General features: G+C 43.4%; 1 protein-coding gene across 1 annotated transcript in view; it reads left to right on the top strand.

Annotated features, from left to right (window-relative positions):
* Positions 1-24,133, top strand: part of LOC129534728 (S-adenosyl-L-methionine-dependent tRNA 4-demethylwyosine synthase TYW1B) — a 269,648-nt gene that overhangs the window by 114,876 nt on the left and 130,639 nt on the right. Inside the window, 1 exon segment of the mRNA XM_055392702.2 lies at positions 7,820-7,997. Within this exon segment, the coding sequence (XP_055248677.1) occupies positions 7,820-7,997 (178 nt within the window).

The following is a 24,133-nucleotide window of genomic DNA, read 5'->3' as shown; positions in this document are numbered from 1 at the left end:
GTGAGATAATGGGAAACAGCACTATCGATTTGCTGTTGAAATGTCCTCTGTCTCATGTGGACTCTTTCTTTCTTCTCCAGGAATCCTTTCCATTAGAAATTTAGAGGCTATTACCAGAGAAATGCAAATGAAAACCACAATAAGATACCATCTCACACCAGTTGGAATGGTGATCATTAAAAAGTCAGGAAACAACAGGTGCTGGAGAGGATGTGGAGAAATAGGAACACTTTTACACTGTTGATGGGACTGTAAACTAGTTCAACCATTGTGGAAGACGGTATGGCAATTCCTCAAGGATCTAGAACTAGAAATACCATTTGACCCAGCCATCCCATTACTGGGTGTATACCCAAAGGATTATAAATCATGCTGTTATAAAGACACATGTACACGTATGTTTATTGCAGCACTATTCACAATAGCAAAGACTTGGAACCAACCCAAATGTCCGTCAATGATAGACTGGATTAAGAAAATGTGGCACATATACACCATGGAATACTATGCAGCCATAAAAAGGATGAATTCATGTTTTTTTAAGGGACATGGATGAAGCTGGAAACCATCATTCTGAGCAAACTATCGCAAGGACAGAAAACCAAACGCCGCATATTCTCACTCATAGGTGGGAATTGAACAATGAGAACACTTAGACATAAGAAGGGGAACATCACACATCGGGGCCTGTCATGGGTTGGGGGGAGGGGGGAGGGATAGCATTAGGAGATACACCTAATGTAAATGACGAGTTAACGGGTGCAGCACGCCAACATGGCACATGTTTACATATGTAACAAACCTGCACGTTGCTCACATGTACCCTAGAACTTAAAGTATAATAATAATAAAAAAGAAATTTAGAGGCTGTTTCAATTTCTGTCATATTTCCTTGAGGCCAGTGCAAGAAGACATGAAGTGGAGTCCTTGAGGCTTTGTTTTTGGGAGGACCAGTGTAACAGCCTCTGGCAGAGAGCAAGAAATAGAAACATGCTCTTATGAAGGATAGAACCAAGGTTTTACGTAAGCTTCTCAATATCTTACTTGTGAGAGAATCAGGATAACTTTAAAATCTAAGAATCCATTACTTTAAAAAGTTGATCATCAAGAATTTTTTTTGTCTTGTATTTTGTTTGTTTTTGTGATTGTCTAAATGGGGGAATATGATTATGATATTTTTATTTGTAGCTTTCTGGAAAGGATGGCTTTGGTATCTTTGCTTCTAGGTTTCCTCCTGTCCTCCCTGGCTGCTCTGTGGTAGTGCCGTTTGTTGATCCCTCTTCCTCTCCCCAGAACTGTGAGTGTTGTAGGACTCAGTCCGTGGTCCTCCTCCCTGTCCTGTTAGCCCCAATGCTTGCTTTGTCTGAGTTGATGGCAGCCGTGTTGCTGGAGCCAAACACTTTGTAGAAATCATTGAGCCCTCTCACTCTCTCATACCCTACATCCAATCCATTTGAAAATCCCTCTTGATGATACCTTGAAAGTAGAGCCAGCTGATTGCCTTTGCCACCTCCACTACCGTGCCACCTCCAGTGTCACCACCTTGGTCCAAGCCACCATTTCCTTTTTGCATTATATTGTAGTCTGTCGGCAGATTATCCTCTCTCCTTGCCCCTCTGTTCTCAACGGAGAACCCGATGTGATCTACTTAAAACAAAAATTAATTTATGCCACCCTCTTCTCAAAATCCTGCATTGGCTACCCATGTGACTCAGGTTCCCTAGACATAATCAGGCAGGCTCCCACCTTGGGGTCTTTCCTCCGACTGGAATGCTCTTCCGTCTTTGCCCTCTTGGCCTACTCCCTCACCTCCTCCAGCTACACTCCCCTTTTCAGCAAGACTTATCCTGACCAGCCTGATTGACAGGTCAGCCTGCCTCTTTTTCCTCTTGGCACCCCACATCTTCATTATTGCCCTGCTCTTTCTTTTCTTTTCCACGTACCTATCACCTTCTTTTTTTTTTTTTTTTTTTTTTTTTTTGAGACGGAATCTCACCCTGCTGCCAAGGCTGGAGTGCAGTGGTGAGATCTCGGCTCACTGCAACCTCCGCCTCCTGGGTTCAAGCAGTTCTCCTGGCTCAGCCTCCCGAATAGCTGGGATTACAGGCACCTGCCACCATGCCCGGCTAATGTTTTTATATTTTTGGTAGAGATGGGGTTTCACCATGTTGGTCAGGCTGGTCTCGAACCCCTAACCTCATGATCCACCCGCCTCAGCCTCCCAAAGTGCTGAGATTATAGGCGTGAGCCACCACACCCGGCCCAAAACTTCGTCTTTACCAAAAATTTAAAAAAAATTAGCCAAGTGTGGTGGCATATGCCTGTGGTCCTAGCACCTGAGGAGGCAGAGGCGGGAGGGTCACCTGAGCCCGGGAGATTGAGGCTGCAGTCAGCTTGATCACATCACTGCACTCCAGCCTGGGTGACAGAGGCAGACCTTGTCTAAAAAAAAATAAATAATAATAATTGAATTTATTTTTCAGTTCACAAAATAAAAACATTTGCGGCTAGCACGTTTTGAATGTGTATGTGCTGGGCCTGGCACCCCATTAAGTATTTCATATAGCTTATTTCATTTAATTGTTATAATAGCTGTATGTGTGTGTGTAAAATCTCCGTTTTAAAGATCAGGGAATGGGCTTGGAGAGGGTGAGAGAGGCTTGACCAAGGATATAAAACTACCTTCGCGGTGGAGCTAGAGTGTGAACCTGGTGCATCTGAATCCCAGTGGCCAGGGCCTAGCCGATGCTCCTTCCACTTTCTGAGTTTTAGGTTGGTTTTGGAGTTCAGGTTCAACCTGCCTTTCTACTCAGCTGCTCATGGTGGGGATTATAGTTAATGATATGCTTTTTGAAAAGCAAATGTTATGCTTAATGCTGAGTTGTCTTGGCAACATAGAATGAGCTTAAGGATCAAATTTTATTTAAAAACCTTGTTTTACTTGAGTTAAGATCTTAGAGTTCAATAACCTAAAAAATTATTCATCCATCCAAAAATACTGACACGAAATACATTCTTACAATTGCAGTTACATAGTCATAAAAGAAGACATCACCTGTCATGCTTAGATTGTTCTCATTTTGGTCTGTACTCTGTTGCTTTGATCTCTTGGGGATTTACTTGCACTTTGTGTTTTATTTTATTTATTATTTTGTATTAGGGGTACATGTGCATGTTATTTACATTGGTGTATTGTGTACCGCGGGAATTAGGCTTCTTGCATACCCATTACTCAAATAGTGAACATTGTACCTGATAGGCAATTTTTCACCTCTCACCCTGTCCCATCCTCTTTTGGAGTGTCTAGTCTCTATTATTTCCATCTTTAGGTCCGTGTGTACCCATTGGTTAGTTCCCACTTAAAAGTGAGAACGTGTGATATTTGATGTTCTGTTTTTTAGTTCACCTAGGATGATGGCCTCCAGCTTCATCCATGTTCCTGTAAAGGACATGATTTTGTTCGTTTTTATGGCTGCATAGTATTCCATGGTGTATATGTACCATATTTTCTTTATCCAGTCAACTGTTGATGGACACTTAGGTCATGGTTTCATGACTTTTAGCTATTGTGAATAGTGCTGCGATGAACATACGAGTGGGTACAGGTTTTTTTTAATATAATGATTTCTTTTCCTTTGGTTAGATACCCGGTAATGGGATTGCTAGGTTGGATGGTAGTTCTATTTTTAGTTCTTTGAGAAATCTCTCTGTAGAGGTTGAACTAATTTACATCCCCACCAATAGTGTGTAATCCATGCCAATTCTGTTGTTTTGCTCTAATAATAGCCATTCTGACTAGCATAAGATGATATCCCATTGTAATTTTAATTTGCATTTCTCTGCAAATGATTATTAGTAATGCTGAGTGTTTTTTTCACGTAACTTACACTTTCGTATTTCTAAGGTGTGGGAGGAAGAGAGAGAGAGAATTAGAGTGTGTGTGTGTGTGTGTGTGTGTGTGTGTGTGTCAAGCACAGCTGACACCAATACCTTAACTTAAACATACCCGGAGAATGACTGTATGTTCTAAGAAGAATGTGTGTTCTGAGCTCTGAACTAGGAGATCCAGGAGTGGCCAACCCGGGGATTCATTCTCTTTGTTTTTTTATTTTGGACAGATCATTCTCTATCTATGAGGAACATCTGAATCCCTAGCGCTTCCTGTGGAATGCAGGTTGTACAGGGGATCAAGGCCCTTTGTTTTGGGTTAAATAAAGTGGTGCCTGGTGGAGATTGCTGGTGGGGGGGTACTAAGTGAAAATGCTGTATAAACTGCATTATTATTTTTTTTTTTTCCAGACAGGGTCTTGCCCTGTTGCCCAGGCTAGAGTGCAGTGGCGCAGTCTCAGCTCACTGCAACCTCCACCTCCTGGGTTCAAGTGATTATTCTGCCTCAGCCTCCCGAGTAGCTGGGCCTACAAGCATGCACCACCACGCCTGGCTAATTTTTGTATTTTTAGTAGAGATGAGGTTTTGCCATGTTGGCCGAGCTGGTCTTGAACTCCTGACTTCAATTGATGGACCCATCTCGGCCTCACTAAGTGCTGGGATTACAGGCATGAGCTGCCGTGCCCAGCCGAACTGCATGCTTTTTACAAGCAACTGTGGTTCTCCTGCCCAGCCCACTGCCACTGGACTGCCCTGTTTGTGAGTTTGTGAGTCCCTTCAATAAACCCTATGTCTTGGCTGGGCATGGGGGCTCACGCCTGTAATCCCAGCACTTTGGGAGGCTGAGGCAGGCCAACATAGTGAAACCCCATCTCTACTAAAAATACAAAAAAAAAAAAAAAATTAGCCAGACGTGGTGGTGTGCGCCTGTAGTCCCAGATACTGAGGAGGCTGAGGCAGGAGAATTGCTTGAACCCGGGAGGCGGAGGTTGCAGTGAGCTGAGATCATGCCATTGCACTCCTGCCTGGGCAACAGGGCAAGACTCTGTCTCAAAAACAACAACAACAACAACAACAACAACAACAACAGCCACAGCCCCTATGTCTCATTCACTGGCTGTGAATCTCTTTGCCAGCCCCTCACACATGGTGCTATCCCTACTGAAGTCAATCAGGGTCTGGCGGAACAGTGTGTCTAAAATAAAATCGCTTTCTGAAAACTGAGGCACAACTGAGCAGTGAAATTTAACTTTATTTCACCCACGTTCTTTGTTACTGTTGTTAAGGTGACAGTGACTGGGATCGAATCAGTTTCATAAACTAGGATAAAGGTGGTAATAGCAAATTGTTAATGAACGTTTCTTGTGTGCCAGACACTCCGCTAAGGCCTTTACATGCATGCATTATCTCATTTAATCCCAACAAAAATTCTTCAAGGTACTTACCATTCACAGCTAAGAAAGTTATGTTTCAAAGATGGCCAATAATGGCTGGGCATGGTGGCTCACGCCTGTAATCCCAGCACCTTGGGAGGCCGAGGCGGGCAGATCACGAGGTCAGGAGATCGAGACCATCCTGGCCAACATGGTGAAACCCCATCTCTACTAAAAATACAAAAAATTAGCCGGGCATGGTGGTGGGCACCAGCCCGGTGTAGTCCCAGCTACTCGGGAGGCTGAGGCAGGAGAATGGCTTGAACCGAGGAGGTGGAGCTTGCAGTGAGCTGAGATTGTGCCACTGCAATCCAGCCTGGGTGATGGAGCGCAACTCCATCTCAAAAACAAACAAACAAACAAGCAAACAAAACAAAGATGTCCAATAGGAGTCGGTAGAAGACACATGAACACGCTTCTCCCCTAGGCCCAAGCTCCATGAGGAATCCCTATCCTGCAGAGAGAATATATTCTTCAAAAGGAACCTAGAAATCATTGATTTAGAACTATCAGGAGTCAAGGTGATATATATTTTTTCTTTGTTTTTTTTTTTTAACTCCTAAGTTCAGGGGTACAAGTGCAGGTTTGTTACATAGGTGAACTTGTGTCATGGGGGTTTGTTGTACAGATTATTTCATCACCCAGGTATTAAGCCCAGTACCCATTAGTTGTTTTTCCTGATCCTCTCCCTTCTCCCACCCTCCACCCTCTGATAGGCCCCAGTGTGTGTCATTCCCCTCTATGTGTTCATGTGTTCTTAGGATACATATTTTTGCCTATTTACACTCTTTCTGAGTCTTTCGCATTCTCTGTTAGACTGAAGGACTTTTAGGACAGCATATCTCTTAATGCCTTCTACATTGAGTCAAGAGCAGTACCTGACAAACCAAGCTGCATGCTGGAATCACACGGAGAGCCCTTAGAAATCCTGATGCACGAGGCCCCTCCCCAGAGACCGTGATTTAATATGTTTGGGATATGGCCTGGACATTGGGATTCTTAAATGTTTTTTGGGTAATTCCAGTGTCCAGCTAGGATTCAGAACGAGTGGTGTGTGCTAGTGGCTACCAAACTTGTCTACACATTGGAATCACCTGGGGGGCTTCAGAAACTGCGAATTGCCTGCACCCCTCCGCCAGAGATTGGCGTTTAGTTGATCTGAGCTGTGGCCTGGATTGTGGGAATTTTAAGATTCCAAGGTGATTCCAATGTGCAGACAGGTTGGGCCCCTCTGGTTTCATGCAGTGGCTTTTAGCCTTGGCTATACATAACAACCATCTGAGAAGCTTTAACAAAACTTATTGCCCAGCCTTGCACCCACTCTGATGAAACAGACTCTTTAGAGGTGGACCTAGGTGGCAGTATTTTTGTTTTTTTTGGAGACGGAGTCTCACTCTGTTGCCCAGGCTGGAGTGCGGTGGCACCGTCTCCTCTCACTGCAATCTGTGCCTCCTGGGTTCAAGCGATTCTCCTGCCTCAGCCTCCCGAGTAGCTGGGATTACTGGCATCCGCCACCACGCCCAGCTAATTTTTGCATTTTTAGTAGAGACAGGGTTTCACCATGTTGCCAGGCTGGTGTTGAACTCCTGACCTCAAGTGATCTGCCCACCTTGGCCTCCCAAAGTGCTGGGATTACAGGTGTGAGCCACTGCGCCCAGCCTATTTTTGTTTTTTGAGACAGGCCTTGCTCTGTCATCCAGGCTGGAGTGCAGTGGCATGATACTGGTTCACTGCAGCCTCAATCTCCCAGACTCAAGTGATCTTCCCACCTCAGCCTCCCAAGTAGTTGGGACCACAGACATGTGCCACCATGCCCAGCTATTTTTTTTTTTTTTAATTTTTAGTAGAGGCAAGGTCTCACTATATTGCCCAGGCTAGTTTTGAACTCCTTGGCTGAAGCAATCCTCCTGCCTTGGCCTCCCAAAGTGCTGGGAATACAGGTGTGAGCTACTGCACCTGGCCTGTAGAAGTATTTTTTGAAGCTCCTCAGGTGATTCCAGTATGAAGTATGAATTATGAAGTATTCCAGTATGAAGCCAAAGATAAGAACGATTAGGTCTCTTCTTTTTCTCTCCTATACAGCTTTGGACCAACTACATTTACTTTCCCAGTTCAGGATACTTGAGGAATGATTGGTCTAGAAGAAGCTTGTTCTTATGCAGATATACTGAGTTCATTTTCTTAGATCAACATGAAAGAATGCAAAGCTAAGCAAATTATGCAAAGGGACTTATTCTACATTCCAAGTAATTAGCTAACAAAGCTAGTTTTGCCTGCTTGTATTGATGTAGTTTAACTGGTACCAAAACTAAGAATGAGGTTACTGACTGATTTTTCTGATTTAATAATTCTAGTCCTGCCCTGCCCTTTAGCCTTTGTTTTGTATTCTTTGGTATCAAAAATGAGTTTGCTCTATAAAATCAAAGCATCATTAAGAAAAACGTGACATCCTCTATCTGTGCCTTATGTAGCTGGGTCCTTCTCACTGTGTTCTCCAGGAGTACCGGGCGTCAAAGCAGAATGCTTTGAAGAAGGAATGACGGTAAAGCACTGTGCATTGTCCCTCGTGGGAGAACCAGTAATGTACCCAGAGATCAACAGGTTTTTGAAGCTACTCCACCAGTGTAAAATCTCCAGCTTCCTGGTCACAAATGCACAATTTCCTGCGGAAATCAGGTGAGTTCTCCAGCCTATGGAGAGATGCTGCTTGAATCTATGTTTCACTGCAAAGTAAAACTAATAGGCATTAATGCAATCAAATAGGATTTATTGATTACTTACTACATACAAATGTTGGGCTTTGGGAGGTGAAGATGGTCCTGCTCTTCAAAATCTGTTCTATTAGGCACAACAACATTAGTAAAAAGACTAGAGGCACAGATACGTCGCTAGGGGAATTCAAAAGAGAATGAATTTTTTTTTTTCCAAATGGGAGAGGCAGGGTAAAACTTATCAGAGAAGCTGTCATTTGATTTTTTTTTTTGAGTTGGAGTCTCACTCTGTCTCCCCGGCTTGAGTGCAGTGGCGTGATCATGGCTCACTGCTACCTCCGCCTCCCAGGTTCAAGTGATTCTCCTGTCTCAGCCTCCTGAGTAGCTGGGTCTACAGGTGCCTGGCACCATGACCAGCTAATTTTTTTTTTTTTTTAAATAGAGATGGGCTTTCACCATGTTGGCCAAACTGGTCTTGAACTCCTGACCTCAAGTGATCCTCCCGCCTCAGCCTCTGAAAGTGCTAGCATTACAGGTGTGAGCCACTGCGCCTGGCCTAATTTTTATCTTTATGTCTGGGATTGGTACTTGAGAAGGTTGGAAACTATATTGTTGTTAATAAGGAACTTCCTGAGAAAGACGTGGAGTTGGGGTATTTGTGATAACCATTATGTAAGTGTAGTTTATTTAGACCACAGAATGTGTGAGAGTGGCAGGTGGAAGTCAAGTTAGAAAGGTTGGGATTAGATGGTCTAGGACTTCAAATGCGGTCCTTTGGAAAGATCTTGTTTCCTGCAGAGCAGTCTGCTGGCATGGTATGCAACTGGGGAGACAAGAAGCAGCAGGAGCCTAGATAGGAGATTATGATGTTTGCTTAGGTTAGAGTTATAAGGGTGGAAGCAAGTCAATGTGAATGAGGGAGTCTTAAAAAAGATGCTGTTAAGCCAGGCGTGGTGGCTCATGCCTGTCATCCCAGCACTTTTGGAGACTGAGGCCGGTGGATCACCTGAGGTTGAGAGTTCAAGACCAGCCTGACCAACATGGGGAAACTGCATCTCTACTAAAAATACAAAATTAGCTGGGCATGATGGTGCATGCCTGTAATCCCAGCTACTCGGGAGGCTGAGGCAGGAGAATCGCTTGAACCCGGGAGGCGGAGGTTTCAGTGAGCCGAGATCGCACCATTGCACTCCAGCCTGGGCAATAAGAGTGAAACTCTGACTCAAAAAAAAAGATGCTATTGGAGGATTGCTAGGTATGATTGGCAAACTGCTCGTATGGCTCTGAGAGGCTAGCGGAGAAGAGGACTAGGTAATTACACTGAGGGTTCCAGCCATGTTGATTGCTAGGATTATGGGGCCCCATAACAGCAGAGGGCTCTTGTAAGGAAGGGTCAGGTTTAGGTGGTAGGATGATGAGGTTGAGTTGGATGACTTAAGGGAGGGCTCTCCTTATAGGGATGATCAAAGGCATCTCCTGGGGCCTCTGGGGAAATGATCTGTTTTTGTGTCATACTGGGACTAGGCACACGCTGTAACACCAAAAGTATTATTACATTTACTCATCTGTTATGTATTAGTGTTTTCCCCGATTAGACTGCAAGTTCCTTGAGGTCAAGACCTCTGCTTATTTATCTCGGTGCATTTTTTGCCTGGCGCACTAAAGGTGCTCAGTACATGGGTAGTGAAATATTGGGGAAATAGGAAAAAAAAAAAGATCTTTTTGAATTCAAGTTTGTTTCGTAAACACTGGCCAATAAAGTATAAGATTGTAAGAATTAAAGGGGCAGGGTGCGGTGACTCACGCCTGTAAATCCCAGCACTTTGGGAGGCCGAGACGGGTGGATCACGAGGTCAGGAGATTGAGACCATCCTGGCTAACATGGTGAAACCCCGTCTCTACTAAAAATACAAATACAAATAATAATAATAATAATAATAAGCCAGGCATGGTGGCAGTTGTCTGTAGTCCCAGGTAGTCGGGAGGCTGAGGCAGGAGAATGGCGAGAACCTGGGAGGCGGAGCTTGCAGTGAGCCAAGATCATGCCACTGCACTCCAGCCTGGGCTACAGAGCAAAAAAAAAAAAAAAAAAAAAAAAAGAATTAAAGAAAGAGGAGAGAAACACGAAGGGCTGCTTAACAGTTAACAGGTTTATTCTGAACATGGGAGGGACTTCTGACTGAGTTAGGTCAGAAGCCACACTCTGTTACAGACTAAGAGTTTTCAAGGATTCAGGGCGGGAGAGTTTATCAGAAGCCTGGACTGCTTCTGTGTCTCTTTGTGGTGCTTATGCTTATCTGGGAGGGAGAGGTGTGTGTCTGTTCCCATACATCTTTCTGCGCTGCAGGCATAGCCCCGAGTCTGCTTTTAGCCTCCCTATCTTAGTGCACCTGAACGGAAAGGAATGTGCTTATTAAGGCCCACTGTTTTACTGGGGCCCAGTGTATGAGGGTGAAGTTTGGCAGTTACCCAAAAGACTTTTCCCTCACCTGCCTCTGTGCCCCAGGGGTCTTATCTGTGTTTTACTGTCTGCTGTTTCTGGCTGCTTGTAGTTGGAAGTGATTTCCTTGAAATGCATGAAGCTAGAAAGGGAGGTGGAACTTAAAGTGGTGGGGTTTGTCCGAGATGACAGTGCTCCTGCTCTGTCAAAGATGTGAAAAAGGGTGAAAATATTTGCAGAAAATTAAGACCACGGTTATTTCTAGAAAGATTGATCACATACATTCACACACACACAGTCAGCTTGAAATATTTATTTATTTATTTTTGAGACAAAGTCTAGCTTTGTCTCCCAGGCTGGAGTGCAGTGGCATACTCTTGGCTCACTGCAACCTCTGCCTCCCAGGTTCAAACGATTCTCCTGCCTCAGTCTCCCCAGTAGCTGGGACTACGGGCGCATGCCACCACACCAGCTAAAAGACAGGGTTTCACCATGTTGGTTAGGCTGGTTTCAAACTCCTGACCTCAAGTGATACACCCGCCTCGGCCTCCCAAAGTGCTGGGATTACAGGCGTGAACCACCGAGCCCAGGCTGAAATTTAATGTCATAGGAAATGGAAGAGTTGATTAAAATTATTAGCTACCAGGCAATAATATGAAAATCAGTGTATTGTCATAAAGATAACTAAGCTATTACTTTTTGAAGTTGTGTAAAAAGGTGAAGTTAAAATGTTCTTTAAAAGTCAATGTGTCTATTTTACATAGGGTTGCCATTTCTGTTTTTAAACTTTAGTTGGGTTTTAAATTCCTGAATTTTCACATGGCTCATGTGGGGGACATTGGGATAGAGTGGTGTTTGGGGTATATGCATAAAAAAAGGGAGTCTGTCTTAAATTAAAGGCATATATCCCCCAAAAGAATGGAATCTGTTAGTAGTAGGATATAGTAATTTTTTGCAAAATGATAACCAGAGAAGATGATTCATTGTTTGATCATGAATGGAATTGTCTGGGAATGCCATCATGGATTGAGGAAAATTATAGAGTATGATATAAGATATTTACCCAAAAACGTCCAGCAAAATGCCGGGCACATTTGTTAGATGTTAACGAGTCTCTCTTTCCCTCTCTTGCTGGTGAGTCTTCTCAGGCCTGCAAAGGGATCGTGGAATACGACAAGATGTTCGTACTAGCCTTGATTGCCATCTTCAACAAACAAATGAGATAGGATGGCATATGATTCCAAAGAAATAATTCTTCATTTACTAAACCTGACTGGGAAATGAGGAGGGAGACAAAAAGGAAGAAGTAAGGTGGCAGGATTGGGCTAATAGGAAGATTAGCAAATTTCTCCGATCCTGAAAATGAGAGTTTAAAAAGTGGATGGGTTTACTCTATCAGGAATCATCAAGAAAGAAGGAATGCTTAGGAAATAGAGGTTACGCTTTTGGAATTTTTTTTTTTTTTTTTGAGATGGAGTCTCGCTCCATCACCCAGGCTAGAGTGCAGTGGCGCCATCTCTGCTCACTACAAGCTCTGCCTCCAGGGTTCAAGTGATTCTCCTGCCTCAGCCTCCCGAGTAGCTGGGACTACAGGCACCCACCACCACCCCCAGCTAATTTTTTGTATTTTTAGTAGAGACAGGGGTTTCACCGTGTTAGCCAGGATGGTCTCGATCTCCTGACCTCGTGATCCACCCGCCTTGGCCTCCCAAAGTGCTGGGATTACAGGCGTGAGCCACCACGCTCGGCCACGCTTTTGGATTTTTAAAGCATCCTTGAAGCTCCTAATATGAAGGGTGCTGTGCTTCAGGGAATAAGCAGGCAAATTGTGTTGCAGTTTTTAGGGTGTGTCCTTCCCTGGAACAAGACAGAATATGTAGAAAGTAGCCATTCTAGATTTAGATCTCAAAAAGTGGGCATGTCTTTGTTATCCATTGAAATACCTATCTAGAAAGAGAAGAACAAAAGCAAGTCTGAGATCTGCAGATTACTGCTAGGATATGGGAAGAATTTCTGATAATGGAAGTCTGGTAGACATGGGTTGAGGACATAGTCTTTCCGTTTACCTTTTTCTGAAACAGAGCAGTCCTCCTGGCTTGGGAATAATGTGTGTCCAAATGTTAGGAAGTCCTAAGTATAAGACAACCTTCCTAGCCCCACATTTTCCCAATGAAAAATGTGAATTATCTAGAAAAAATTTCAAAAACAAAATGATTAGGATTGCCATGCTAGATATTATGACGTGTCATAAAACCACAAGTTTCAAACACTCTGGGCTATAGAGTAGTGAAACAAGATAGTCTTCAGACAGCCTTTACTTTTAAACTAATTCTTTCAGGACTTGAGGCCTCTCTGAATTAAACTAAGGACGCTCCCTGCCAACCCCAATATCCCAAGAGAAAACAGAAAGAAAAAGTTTTCTAAGAGGAGATAATCTTACTTATTTCTGTGGATAGGAGGAATCAAAATACCAGCTGTCTCTGGTGTCTCAGTTTCTTTCAGAAAAATAAGGCTGTAGATTAACTAATAGAACACAGAGGCCATGTATTTTGGAAGTTTCCTTTAATGTTGATAATGCTAATTCTATACAGCAAGTCAGCTCATACAGCAAGTCAGCAAGTTCAGCTATTTGCTGAGCCTCTTGCAGCCATTTCATCTTTGAGCACACTGTAAGAATTAAAGAAAGAAGAGAGAAACAAGAACGGCAGCTTGACAGTCAATAGGTTTATTTTAAACCTGGGAGGGGCTTTTGACCTTACACACACACTAGGAAGTAATAATGTTCTCTTGTGGTTGGGTGGCTTATTTATTTTTTAGTTTTTTAATTAGAATTTTTTTTTCTAAGTAACTGCAATACCACCTGTACTCTGGTATCTTTTCAGGGGAATCTAGACTTTGTCAATAGTCTGTATTATATTCAGTCTACTGGCTTTTTCAGGGTACTAAACCTTTCCCTAAAAGGGTTTCAGTCTTCCCTCCAGCTCCAAAGCATGTAACTGTGTATTATTAGTCTGTTCTCGCATTGCCATAAGGAACTAACTGAGACTGGGTAATTTGTGAAGAAAAGAGGTTTAATTGGCTCACAGTTCTGCAGGTTGTAGAGGAAGCACAGCAGGGGAGGCCTCAGGAAACTTAAAATCATGGCGGAAGGCAAAGGGGAAAGCAGGCACATCTGCACACAGCAGGAGGAAGAGAATGAAGGGAGAAGGGAAATGTTGCACACTTTTAAACAACCAGATCTCGTGAGAACTTACTCATTATCACGAGAACAGCAAGGGGGAAGTCCCCATCACCCAGCCATCTCCCACCAGGCCCCTCCTCCAACATTGAGGATTATGAATTCAACATGAGATTTGGGTGGGGACAGAGCCAAATTATATCAGACTCTTTACTGACGGTTCTGCCCCTTAGAGGAGTTTTCACAGTGAGTGGTCCACCAGGACTTTTGGGAGAGCCAGATATTGGTTGTGGATGCTGTGTAGAAGCAAACACCTTAGGCAAATGAGAAAGCTTTTGCTCTCTGAGTAGCTTTATGCTTTTGTTTGTCAAAACAGAGGTTAATAAAAGTGACAAGAATGTGTAACACACTTCATGTTAATAGGCCTGGTGGTGATTAGACAAGAAAAAAGCCATTTCTTGATAGGAAGGTACTGATATATTTTAATATGTGTCAGTTCTCTTTTGCTGCAACCACCCACCTCAAACTAACTAACAATCATTTATTTAGCTCATAATTCTTCAGATCAGCCTGGAAGTCTCTTGGTCTTGGGCGACTTTGCTGGTTGATGATGGGCTGGGCTGGGGCCCAGGGGCCTCTATTCACATGACCTCTCATCCCCCAGCAGCTATGCTGCACTTTATCACAGGGTGGCAGGGTTTCAAAGAGCAGCGAGGGGGGCAAGCCCCAATGCACGAGCATCTTTCAAGCCTTTGCTTGTATCACCTTTGCTCACTTCCCATGGACCAAAGCAAGTCACACAGCGGAGCTTCAAGTCAATGAGAAGGCACTCAGATCTACAGGGCAGGGGCACTTGGGTACGGGGACAGGAGGAGTCGATGACCACATTTGCAGTCTACATACAGTACAACAGACCACACTTGTCAAGGAGTATAACCTTGAACCTACTGGAGCTCAGTATTCTTCAGAAACTCAGTTGATGATTGTAATTATGTGAATAGCTCAGATGATATGCAATCCATTTTCTCCTTAAGCCCAGAGGTCTCAAACCCTCAGTTGGTAAGAAGTAGGTTTTGCTTTTTCTACAGCCTGTTTATCACTTTCTTTTGGAGCCAACATTGAAAAACCAAGAGGTTTTACATAAAATCTGGACTTTTGACTTTGAAAAGATGATCTGGCAAAAGTTGTCAAGAGCCAAGGAGTAGTTATTTTTTCCAGGAAGCCCTGTGGTTTTCAGTTTCCCACACTCCTCCCATCTTGCTGTTTCTTCAGCCCTGAGGCTGAGTGTCATCTGCCACTTGTCAGAGGAATTGCACGGTTGATTTTCTTATAGCAGAGAAATTCCTGTCACCATTTCTAAAAAAGTGAAATAATGAAAGGTAGACTGAGAAGCCACATAGTCCCAGAAAAATGGAAGAAAGCATATCACTTTGAGTAAGGAGAGAATATTCTTGTGTGTTTCATATGCAGTCTCCATTTTGGTGCACAAAGAACTTTTTTTTTTTTTTTTTTTTTTTTTTTTTTGAGACGGAGTCTCGCTCTGTCGCCCAGGCTGGAGTGCAGTGGCGCGATCTCGGCTCACCACAACCTCCACTTCCTGGGTTCAAGTGATTCTCCTGCCTCAGCCTCCCAGGTAGCTGGGATTACAGGCATTTGCCACCATGCCCGGCTAATTTTGTATTTTTAGTAGAGATGGGGTTTCTCCATGTTGGTCAGACTGGTATCAAACTCCTGACCTCAGGTGATCTCCCCACCTCGGCCTCCCAAAGTGCTGGGATTACAGGTGTGAGCCACTGTGCCTGGCCGGAGAGAATATTCATGTGTGTTTCATATGCAATCCGCATTTTGATACACAAAGAATTCTTTTCCCTCTTAAAAGTGGCTTACTTGACTCACATTATTTCCTGGTCCCTGTAGACATGTGAGTTTAGAACTTTGTTCCAGAACACTGTACCATCTGTGCATTCAGCTTTGCAGTCCTAGAGAGGTGCATCATAGCTGATGTTATTGCTGCGATGGAAGACTCCATGGAGTCATTTCTTATACATAGCTCAACGCTGTAATGCTGACGGCACCTTGTAAAAGCAGATCTCTGTATGGCATCGTGTTGTAAGGCAAGAAAGTTGTTGAGGAGGATGTTTCCCAACACTGAACAGCTTCTTCCCTCTGAGGAACCTCAGAGAACTGGTTTGTTCTTATCTTGTGGACATTTGAATCCTGTAACAGCATCTCCCACTTCATGAGTGTGCCAGAGTTCAGAGTCAAATTTGTAGTCATTTGTAGACTCACAAACTCTTATCTTCATATTTAGTCCACGTTAACTGTTATGCATCATAATCATCTATTTTACATTATTTTAAAATTTACATTTAGAATCTCATAGCTCTTTTTTGGTGAGTACTGTAAATCTAAAGCTTTTTGGCTGCTAGCAGGTTTATCATAAGAAGACAGAGCTGTGTTCAGCATTTAACTATGACATGATTAACTTCTCAGACTCACCTCCTGCTCCCAAATTTCATCCCTGTGTGTACATTTACTTTCGAACACCTTTTCATTGAAACTATGTAGGAACTTTATTCTCTTTCCTCTGCTGCTTGTGTATTTCTGTTTTGTTTGCTTTGTGTTTTTTCTCTAGTTTTTGCTGAGACATTCACCCCATCTTTTAGAGAACCTCTATAAACTGGATGTCTCTTTACGTATTAGGTGCATAGTATATGTTTGAAGAGATGAGTGAAGTTTAATAAACATGCAGTTTTCTTGTATGTGTTAGCTCAAAATGGTTCCAGAAAACAGCTACAATGAAACGAAGATTGAATACTGCCTGATTCTTTCAATAGAAGTTTCTTTCAATAGAAGTAAATACTGCCTGAGTCTTTCAATAGAAGTTTCTTTCAATAGAAGTAAATACAGCCTGATTCTTTCAATAGAAGTTCCCCGTCCCCCGGCCTATCTTGTTTGCACTAAGCATATGAAGTTTAAAATCTAATTTTCTCTCCTGTCTTTGAATTCATGGAATATTTTTCTGAAACATGCATGTCTGGATGGGCTAAAGAGAGAGAGAGAAAGTGCAGAGAGGTGGCAAAAAGCTTGGGCTCTGGGCTAGAAAAGATCTAGGTTTGAATCTTGACTGGATCTCCTGGTGTCTTTCTGATGTTGGAGGATAACTTTTCAGTGCCCACTTTCCTCATTTGTAAAATGATAATAATAATAATGACTACCTTATGGTGGCATTGCGAGTATGTGAGGTAAGACATGAAACATGGAAGTTTCACCTTTGGCAAGGCAGGCTAAGTAATGTTGGTCAAAATATACTTTAAGGCAAAACCTGTTACTTGAGATAAGATTGACTTTTTTTTTTTTTTTCTTCAGAGACAGGGTCCCATTATGTTGGCCGGGCTGGTCTTGAACTCCTGTGCTCAAGTGATCCTCCCACCCTGGCCTCCCAAAGTGCTGGGATTACAGGTGGGAGCCACCATGCCTGGCCAAGATGGACTTTTTTTTTTTTTTTTTTTTTTTTAAGATAGAGTCTCATTCTGTCTCCTATGCTGGAGTGCAGTGGTGCGATCTGGGCTCACTACAACCTCCACCTCCCAGGTTCAAGCAGTTCTCGTGCCTCAGCCTCCCGAGTATCTGGGATTACAGGCATGCACCGCCATGCCCAGCTAATTTTTGTATTTATAGTAGAGACAGGGTTTCACCATGTTGGCCAGGCTGGTCTTAAATGCCTGACTTCAAGTGATTTGCCTGCCTTGGCCTCCCAGAGTGCTGGGATTACAGGAATGAGCTACTGCGCCCAGACAAGATGGACATTTCTTAATAATAAAACGTTAAGCCCACCAGAAACATAAAATCATATAACAACTCAAAATTTTTAACACTGAATAATATAGTCTCAAGAATGACAGACTACGAAGGGGGAGGAACAGTAGTAGATTTTTAACTGATTTCTCTCAAACTGATAAAATTAGTAGGAGTATTGAAGATTTGAACAATGGAATTAACAAATTTAACCTATATCACAGAAATAGAGCATTCCAACCAGAAACTTTGGAATACAGATTTTTTCTTTTTTCTTTTTCTTTTCTTTTTTTTTTTTTTTTGAGACAGGGTCTCACCCTGTCACCCAGCCTGGAGTGCAGTGGTGAGATCTTGGCTCACTGCAGCCTCTGCCTTTCGAATTCAAGTGATTCTCCTACCTCACCATCCCCAGTAGCTGGGAATACCGGCGCGCGCCACCACACCAGCTAATTTTTTTATTTTCTGAGAGAAACATGGTTTCACCATGTTGGCCAGGCTGGTCTCAAACTCCTGACCTCAGCTGATATGCCCGCCTTGGCCTCCCAAAGTGCTGGGATTACAGGCATGAGCCACCGCGTCTGGTCTGAATACAAATTCTTTTCAAGAGCACAGAACTTGTTCACAGAAAAATTACCAAATGGCCATTTGCTGAACATTATAGACATTTCAAAACAGGGTCGAAATTGTATAGAGCATGGTATCTGAACACAATGGAATTAAACTAGAAACCAATACCAAGAGATAATTAGAATATTCCGGAATTTAAGCAACACACTTCTTGTTTACTTGTGGGTCAAAAAGAAGTTGCAATGGAAATAGAAAATATACTGATAAGCCGGGTGCGGTGGCTCACGCCTGTAATCCCAGCACTTTGGGAGGCCGAGGCGGGTGGATCACGAGGTCAGGAGATCAAGACCATCCTGGCTAACACGGTGAAACCCTGTCTCTACTAAAAATACAAAAAAATTAGCCGGGCGCAGTGGCGGGCACCTGTAGTCCCAGCTACTTGGGAGGCTGAGGCAGGAGAATGGTGTGAACCCGGGAGGCAGAGCTTGCAGTGAGCCGAGATAGTGCCACTGCACTCCGGCCTCGGCAAAAGAGCGAGACTCCGTCTCAAAAAAAAAAAAAAAAAAAAAAAGAAAGAAAATATATTGATGAATGATGATAGATAAGAAAACAAAATATGTGGGTTGGATGTCAGCAGAAATAGCAGAGCACAGACCTTAAAAATCTTGTTTCTCTGTGAAAACAATGAGAATACTGGCAAAAATGATCACAAGCGACTTTTTTTTACCTGTGGAAATTAACCAAAGGCATGCAACAATGTGAGGAGCGTATATTCACGAAAAAATGGTTGCATCTCAGTAAGAAAAAAGAGCTTTGTGATGTTAACTTGTTCTATTCCATTCTCACTTTCCCTAGCCTTGAAAACCAGTGTCTCGGCTGGGAGCAGTGGCTCATGCCTGTAATCCCAGCACTTTGGGAGGCTGAGGTGGGCGGATCATTTGAGGTCAGGAGTTCAAGACCAGCTTGACCTACATAGTGAAACCCCATCTCAACTGAAATATAAAAATTAGCCGGGTGTGGTGGCGGGCACCTGTAATCCCAGCTACTCAGGAGGCTGAGGCAAGAGAATCGCTTGAACCCAGGAGGCAGAGGTTGCAGTGAGCTGAAATCACACCATTCCACCCCAGCCTGGGGGATAGAGCAAGACTCCCTTTCAAAAGAAAATAAAAAAGAAAACCAGTAGCTCACAACCACGGTAAAAACCAGCAGCCCGGCAGCTGTGGGAGGGGGCAAAACAGAGTGGGAACTCCTTCAAAGTCTCATTCCTGGGAAATTGTCATTATGTATGACTTGTATGGCAAACCTGGAAACTTTCTCTCACAGGGGTTGTCTTTATTTGAAGTGACTCAAGTTTGTCTGGTGCAAAAAGCCTTTGGATGTTTCTCCTAAACAATTATAGACGATTGTTTAGCTTCACAAAGCTGCCTCAAGTGGCATTAACAGCTAGGGCAGACAAGAAGCTCACCAATAAATGGAAAAGGAAAAGCTGGGCCATGAGATGTCATAGGGGACTTTGAAAAGCTCCGTTGTATTCCTGGGAATCTCCAACCCCATTCACACGATCAGGGCTGTGGGCATGCCAGAGAAGACTTGAGAAGGCCCTGTGCTCTTGGTTCTTACTGAGTAAGCAGGCAGCGAAAACCAAGGCAGAGTTGCAAACTGCCTGCCTGGGTGATGAAAGCATCCCCTAACAAAAACACAGAGCCCCTTGACAAAGGCTGGGAGGCTTACCAGTTGGAAGCATTTAAGGATATCTCTGTCCATTAATGAGCTGACCACTAAGCTAACCAAACAGAGACTTCAGTGGCCAAACACAACAATGAATATCGAATTTACCAAATTATTTCAGCAAAAATAAACACAACAAACAGCAAAAAAGAAAACCAAGAAATGAATGAAACAATATGCCCAAAACCAAAGTAACCAACCAAACCAAACAAACCTGGGTTGAGAGGTATCTGATTTCCGGAGTTGCCACTAATGATATTTAAAACAATAGCCAGGCGTGGTGGCTCATGTCTGTCATCCCAGCACTTCGGGAGGCTGGGACGGGAGGGTTGTTTGAGGCCAGGAGTTTGAGACTGGCCTGGGCAACATAGTGAGACCCTGTCTCTTCAAAAAATTAAAACATTAGCCAAGTGTTTTGGTGCATGCCTGTAGTCCCAGCTACTGAGGATGCTGAGTCGGGAGGGTTGCTTGAGCTCAGGAGTTCAAGATTGCAGTGAGCCATGATCATGCCACTGCACTCCAGCCTGGGGGACAGAGTGAGACCTTGTCGCAAAAAATAAATAAAAAGAAAATGTCTAGTGTTTAAAGAAACCGACAAGATATACAAAGAAACAAGAATGTGGCCTATACAGTTGAAAGGAAACAGAATAGAATCCATCTACAAGGAAGCCTAGATGTTGGACTTACTAGACAAAGATTTGACATTGGCTATTTTAAATGTGTTCAGAGAACTACAGGAAAGCATTTTCTTTTCTTTTTTTTTTTTTCCGAGACGGAATCTTGCTCTGTCACCCAGGCTAGAGTGCAGTGGCACAATCTCAGCTCACTGCAACCTCCGCCTCCCCGGTTCAAGCAATTCTCCTGCCTCAGCCTCCTGAGCAGCTGGGATTAGAGGCATGTGGCACACCTGGCTAATTTTTGTATTTTTAGAAAAGACAGGATTTCATCTTGTTGGCCAGGATGGTCTTGAACTCCTGACCTCAAGTGATCTGCCCCCTTCGCCCTCCCAAAGTGGTGGGATTACAGGCATGAGCCACCACACCTGGCCAGAAAAACATTTTCAAAGAAACAAAAGTATGAAAATGATGACTGATCAAATAGACTATCACTGAAGTCTCTCAGAGACCCATGGGGCACCTTCAGGCATGCCAACATATTTATAAAGGGAATTCCAGAAGGACAGGAGAGAGAGAAATGAGAAGAAAGAATATTTGAACAAATACTGACCAAGAACTTCATAAACTAGAATTTGGGAAATTCACAAATATGTGGAAATTAAACAACACACTGTTAAATAACCAGGATATCAAAGAGAAATCACAAAGTGCATTCTTTGTAGTTGTTAGAATATCAAAGAAAGGTCCAGGCGTGGTGGCTTACACCCATAATCCCAGCACTTTGGGAGGCTGAGGCAGGTGGATCACCTGCAGTCAATTCAAGAACAGCCTGGCCAACGTGGCGAAACACTGTCTTTACTAAAAATACAAAAAATTAGCTGGGTGTGGTGGTGGGTGCCTATAATCCCACCTACTCCGGAGGCTGAGGCAGGAGAATCGGTTGAACCTGGGAGGCAGAGGTTGCAGTGGGCCAAGATTGTGCCATTGCACTCCAGCCTGGGTGACAGAGCGAGACTCTGTCTCACAAAAAAAAAAAAAAAAAAAAAAAAGTGTAAAAGCTCTTTATGTATTGATATGGGATGATTTCTACAAGTTCACAATCTCTTATCCCATGTGCCCAAAAGTGTTTCAGAATTTTAGAAAGACAATACAGTTTATCCACTGTATTTTATGGAATATCTCCACCACCCTAGAGCCACACACATGTAATTAGTTCTGCGATAAAGTATGCTTAGTCACAGAAATGGAAAAATTTGGCCAGGCACAGTGGCTCACGCCTGTAATCCCAGTACTTTGGGAGGCCGAGGCAGGCAGATCACCTGAGGCCAAGAGTTTAAGACCAGCCTGGCCAACATGGCGAAACCCCATCTCCACTAAAAATACAAAAATTAGGCAGGTGTGGTGGTGCGTGCCTGTAGAATCAGCTACTTGGGAGGCTGAGGTAGGAGAATTGCTTGAACCCGGGAGGTGGAGGTTGTGGTGAGCCGAGATCACGCCCCTGCACTCCAGCCTGGGTGACAGAGCAAGACTCTGTCTTTAAAAAAAAAAAAAAGAAAAGAAAAATTAAGAATACAAACAGCTTTGTAAGTCAGATTCTACTTCGAGGTAAGTATGTCTCCCAACTTAGAAAAGCAACCTTTCGGTTATTAGAGCTTTTTGGATTTTTAAATTGTGGTTAAGAGGTTGTTGGATTGGTGATAAGTGGGAGGCACAGGGGAGCCAGATGCAGAACGGTGCACTGTGCTGGCTTTTTAATCCGTCCATCACACTGGAGCCACGTGACTTTCATCAGCACTGATCTGACTGTGTCACTGGCGACATAAAACTTCAGTAAGCCGAACCTAACCCTGGCAGGACATGAGACCTGGCTGCAGACATCCCCCAATTCCATTTGCCATGTTAGAACCATGGGGGATAGTTTGTGATTCCTTTATCCTGCTGCATCTCACAGCTGCGGGCCTTTGCATTTCTTCTTTGGACATCCCTGGAAATGATCTCATTCTCTTCCTGATGAACTCTGTGTCCTTCAGAGATCAGCTTTGACTTTGACCTTGTTACGTCTTTTGTATGATTTTGCCAAGCAAAATCAACTCACTCCTCCATTTATACCCATTACATTTTCCCCACCTTAGTCATGGCGCTGCGTGGTGGGACTCTCATCCATCTTCTGTTCCCTCCAGAATGTAAATATTAAGGGCTGAGCCTCTTGGCCTCAGTGTCCAGTTCGTAGCAATCCCTGAATAAATGTTGAATGAAGTGCATAAGCCCCTGAAGAGAATTAAGTTCAGAATTTCTTCCTGAGGACTTGTTGTTTTGGCTTCTCTTAGGACTTTGCAGTCAGAATCTGCATTTCACAGATCATCCGTATTCTCTTGGATTTTTCATTTATGGAATACTGTTTGTTACATGTAACCGCTGTGACTTGAACACTGAGCCACACTGTGGATTTTGCCATCATGGTGCAGGGTTAGGAGAAAGGCTCTGGGTTCATCTCTGGACTTGAATCTCCTTGACACTTACTGTTTTTCTTTTCTTTCTTTCTTTTTTTTTTTTGAGATGGAGTCTTGCTCTGTTGCCCAGGCTGGAGTACAGTGGCGTGATCTAGGCTCACTGCAGCCTCCGCCTCCTGGGTTTAAGTGATTTTTGTGCCTCAGCCTCCTGAGTAGCTGGGATTACAGGCGTGCGCCACCATGCCTGGCTAATTTTTGTATTTTTTAGTAGAGATGGGGTTTCACCATGTTGGCCAGGCTGGTCTCAAACTCCTGACTTCAGGTGATCCTCCTGCCTCAGCCTCCCAAAGTGTTGGGATTACAGGCATGAGCCACTGTGCCCGGCCTGATGCTTATTCTTTATAGATCCTTGCACATGTTACTTAACCTTTTGAACCTCAGCTTCATCGTCTCTAAAATGGGCATAAGTAGCAACTACATGGTCATTTTATTGTGAGGATTCAGTGAACTGATCAAGAAGGGTAAAGCACACGGCAGAGTGTGCCAGCTCGGTGAGTGGTAAATAATTCTCTCCTTCTCTTTCACCCTCCTCCTCTCTTCCTCCTGAGCTATTTGGCTTGTTCTGACAGCCCCAGATTGTCTTAGAGATTTAGGTTTTAATATCATTGCTTGTTTGGGTCACTCTGCTTATTTTTTTTATCCCAAGGAGGAGCTTCAAAGTCACTGTTTACTTGAATTTCTTACAAACATAAATCTCTCTCCTTTTTTTTCCTGCAGATATGTCAGGCCTCGTTCTACCTTCTGAGCCTTGGAAGGTAGAAAGAGGCCTGATAATCTCTACAGAAAGGCAACATGGGAGAGGGATTTTTATGTTCATCAGCACATTTTTATGTATGATAATTCTTCACTCAGAGATTTAAAATTAAGATGAAGGGTCCTTACAGTACTCACATCAAGAATCCTGGGGCATTTGTACAGAGGATTGGGCTTAAGGTTGTCTATCTTAAATATGGTCTGTTTTTGGGAGAGCAGAGGATATCCTTTTTAATTACTCCCAGCAGTGCTGTGAGATTCTCAGATACAGGAATTATTATGGTGATTTTGATGATGTAAGACTTTTTTGCTTTTTGGGAACATTTGTTATCCTGTATAGAATAGAGACAGATAAGTGACTCTACTGGAAGCCTCATTATCTCTTCTGGGTGAATAGAGACCAGTGTGAGGCAGAAATAAGATCCCTAAAGCTCAGAAAATATCTCCAAAAGTCTCTTTGCTAATTTTGAGCCCCTTAGAAATGAGCTCTGTAATTCCTGGGGACCTTTT

The sequence above is a fragment of the Gorilla gorilla genome, chromosome 6 (genome assembly GCF_029281585.2).
Source record: "Gorilla gorilla gorilla isolate KB3781 chromosome 6, NHGRI_mGorGor1-v2.1_pri, whole genome shotgun sequence".
Lineage (NCBI taxonomy): Eukaryota > Metazoa > Chordata > Mammalia > Primates > Hominidae > Gorilla > Gorilla gorilla.
Note: the sequence above shows the minus strand (reverse complement) of the source record. Positions and strands in the feature narration are given on the sequence as shown.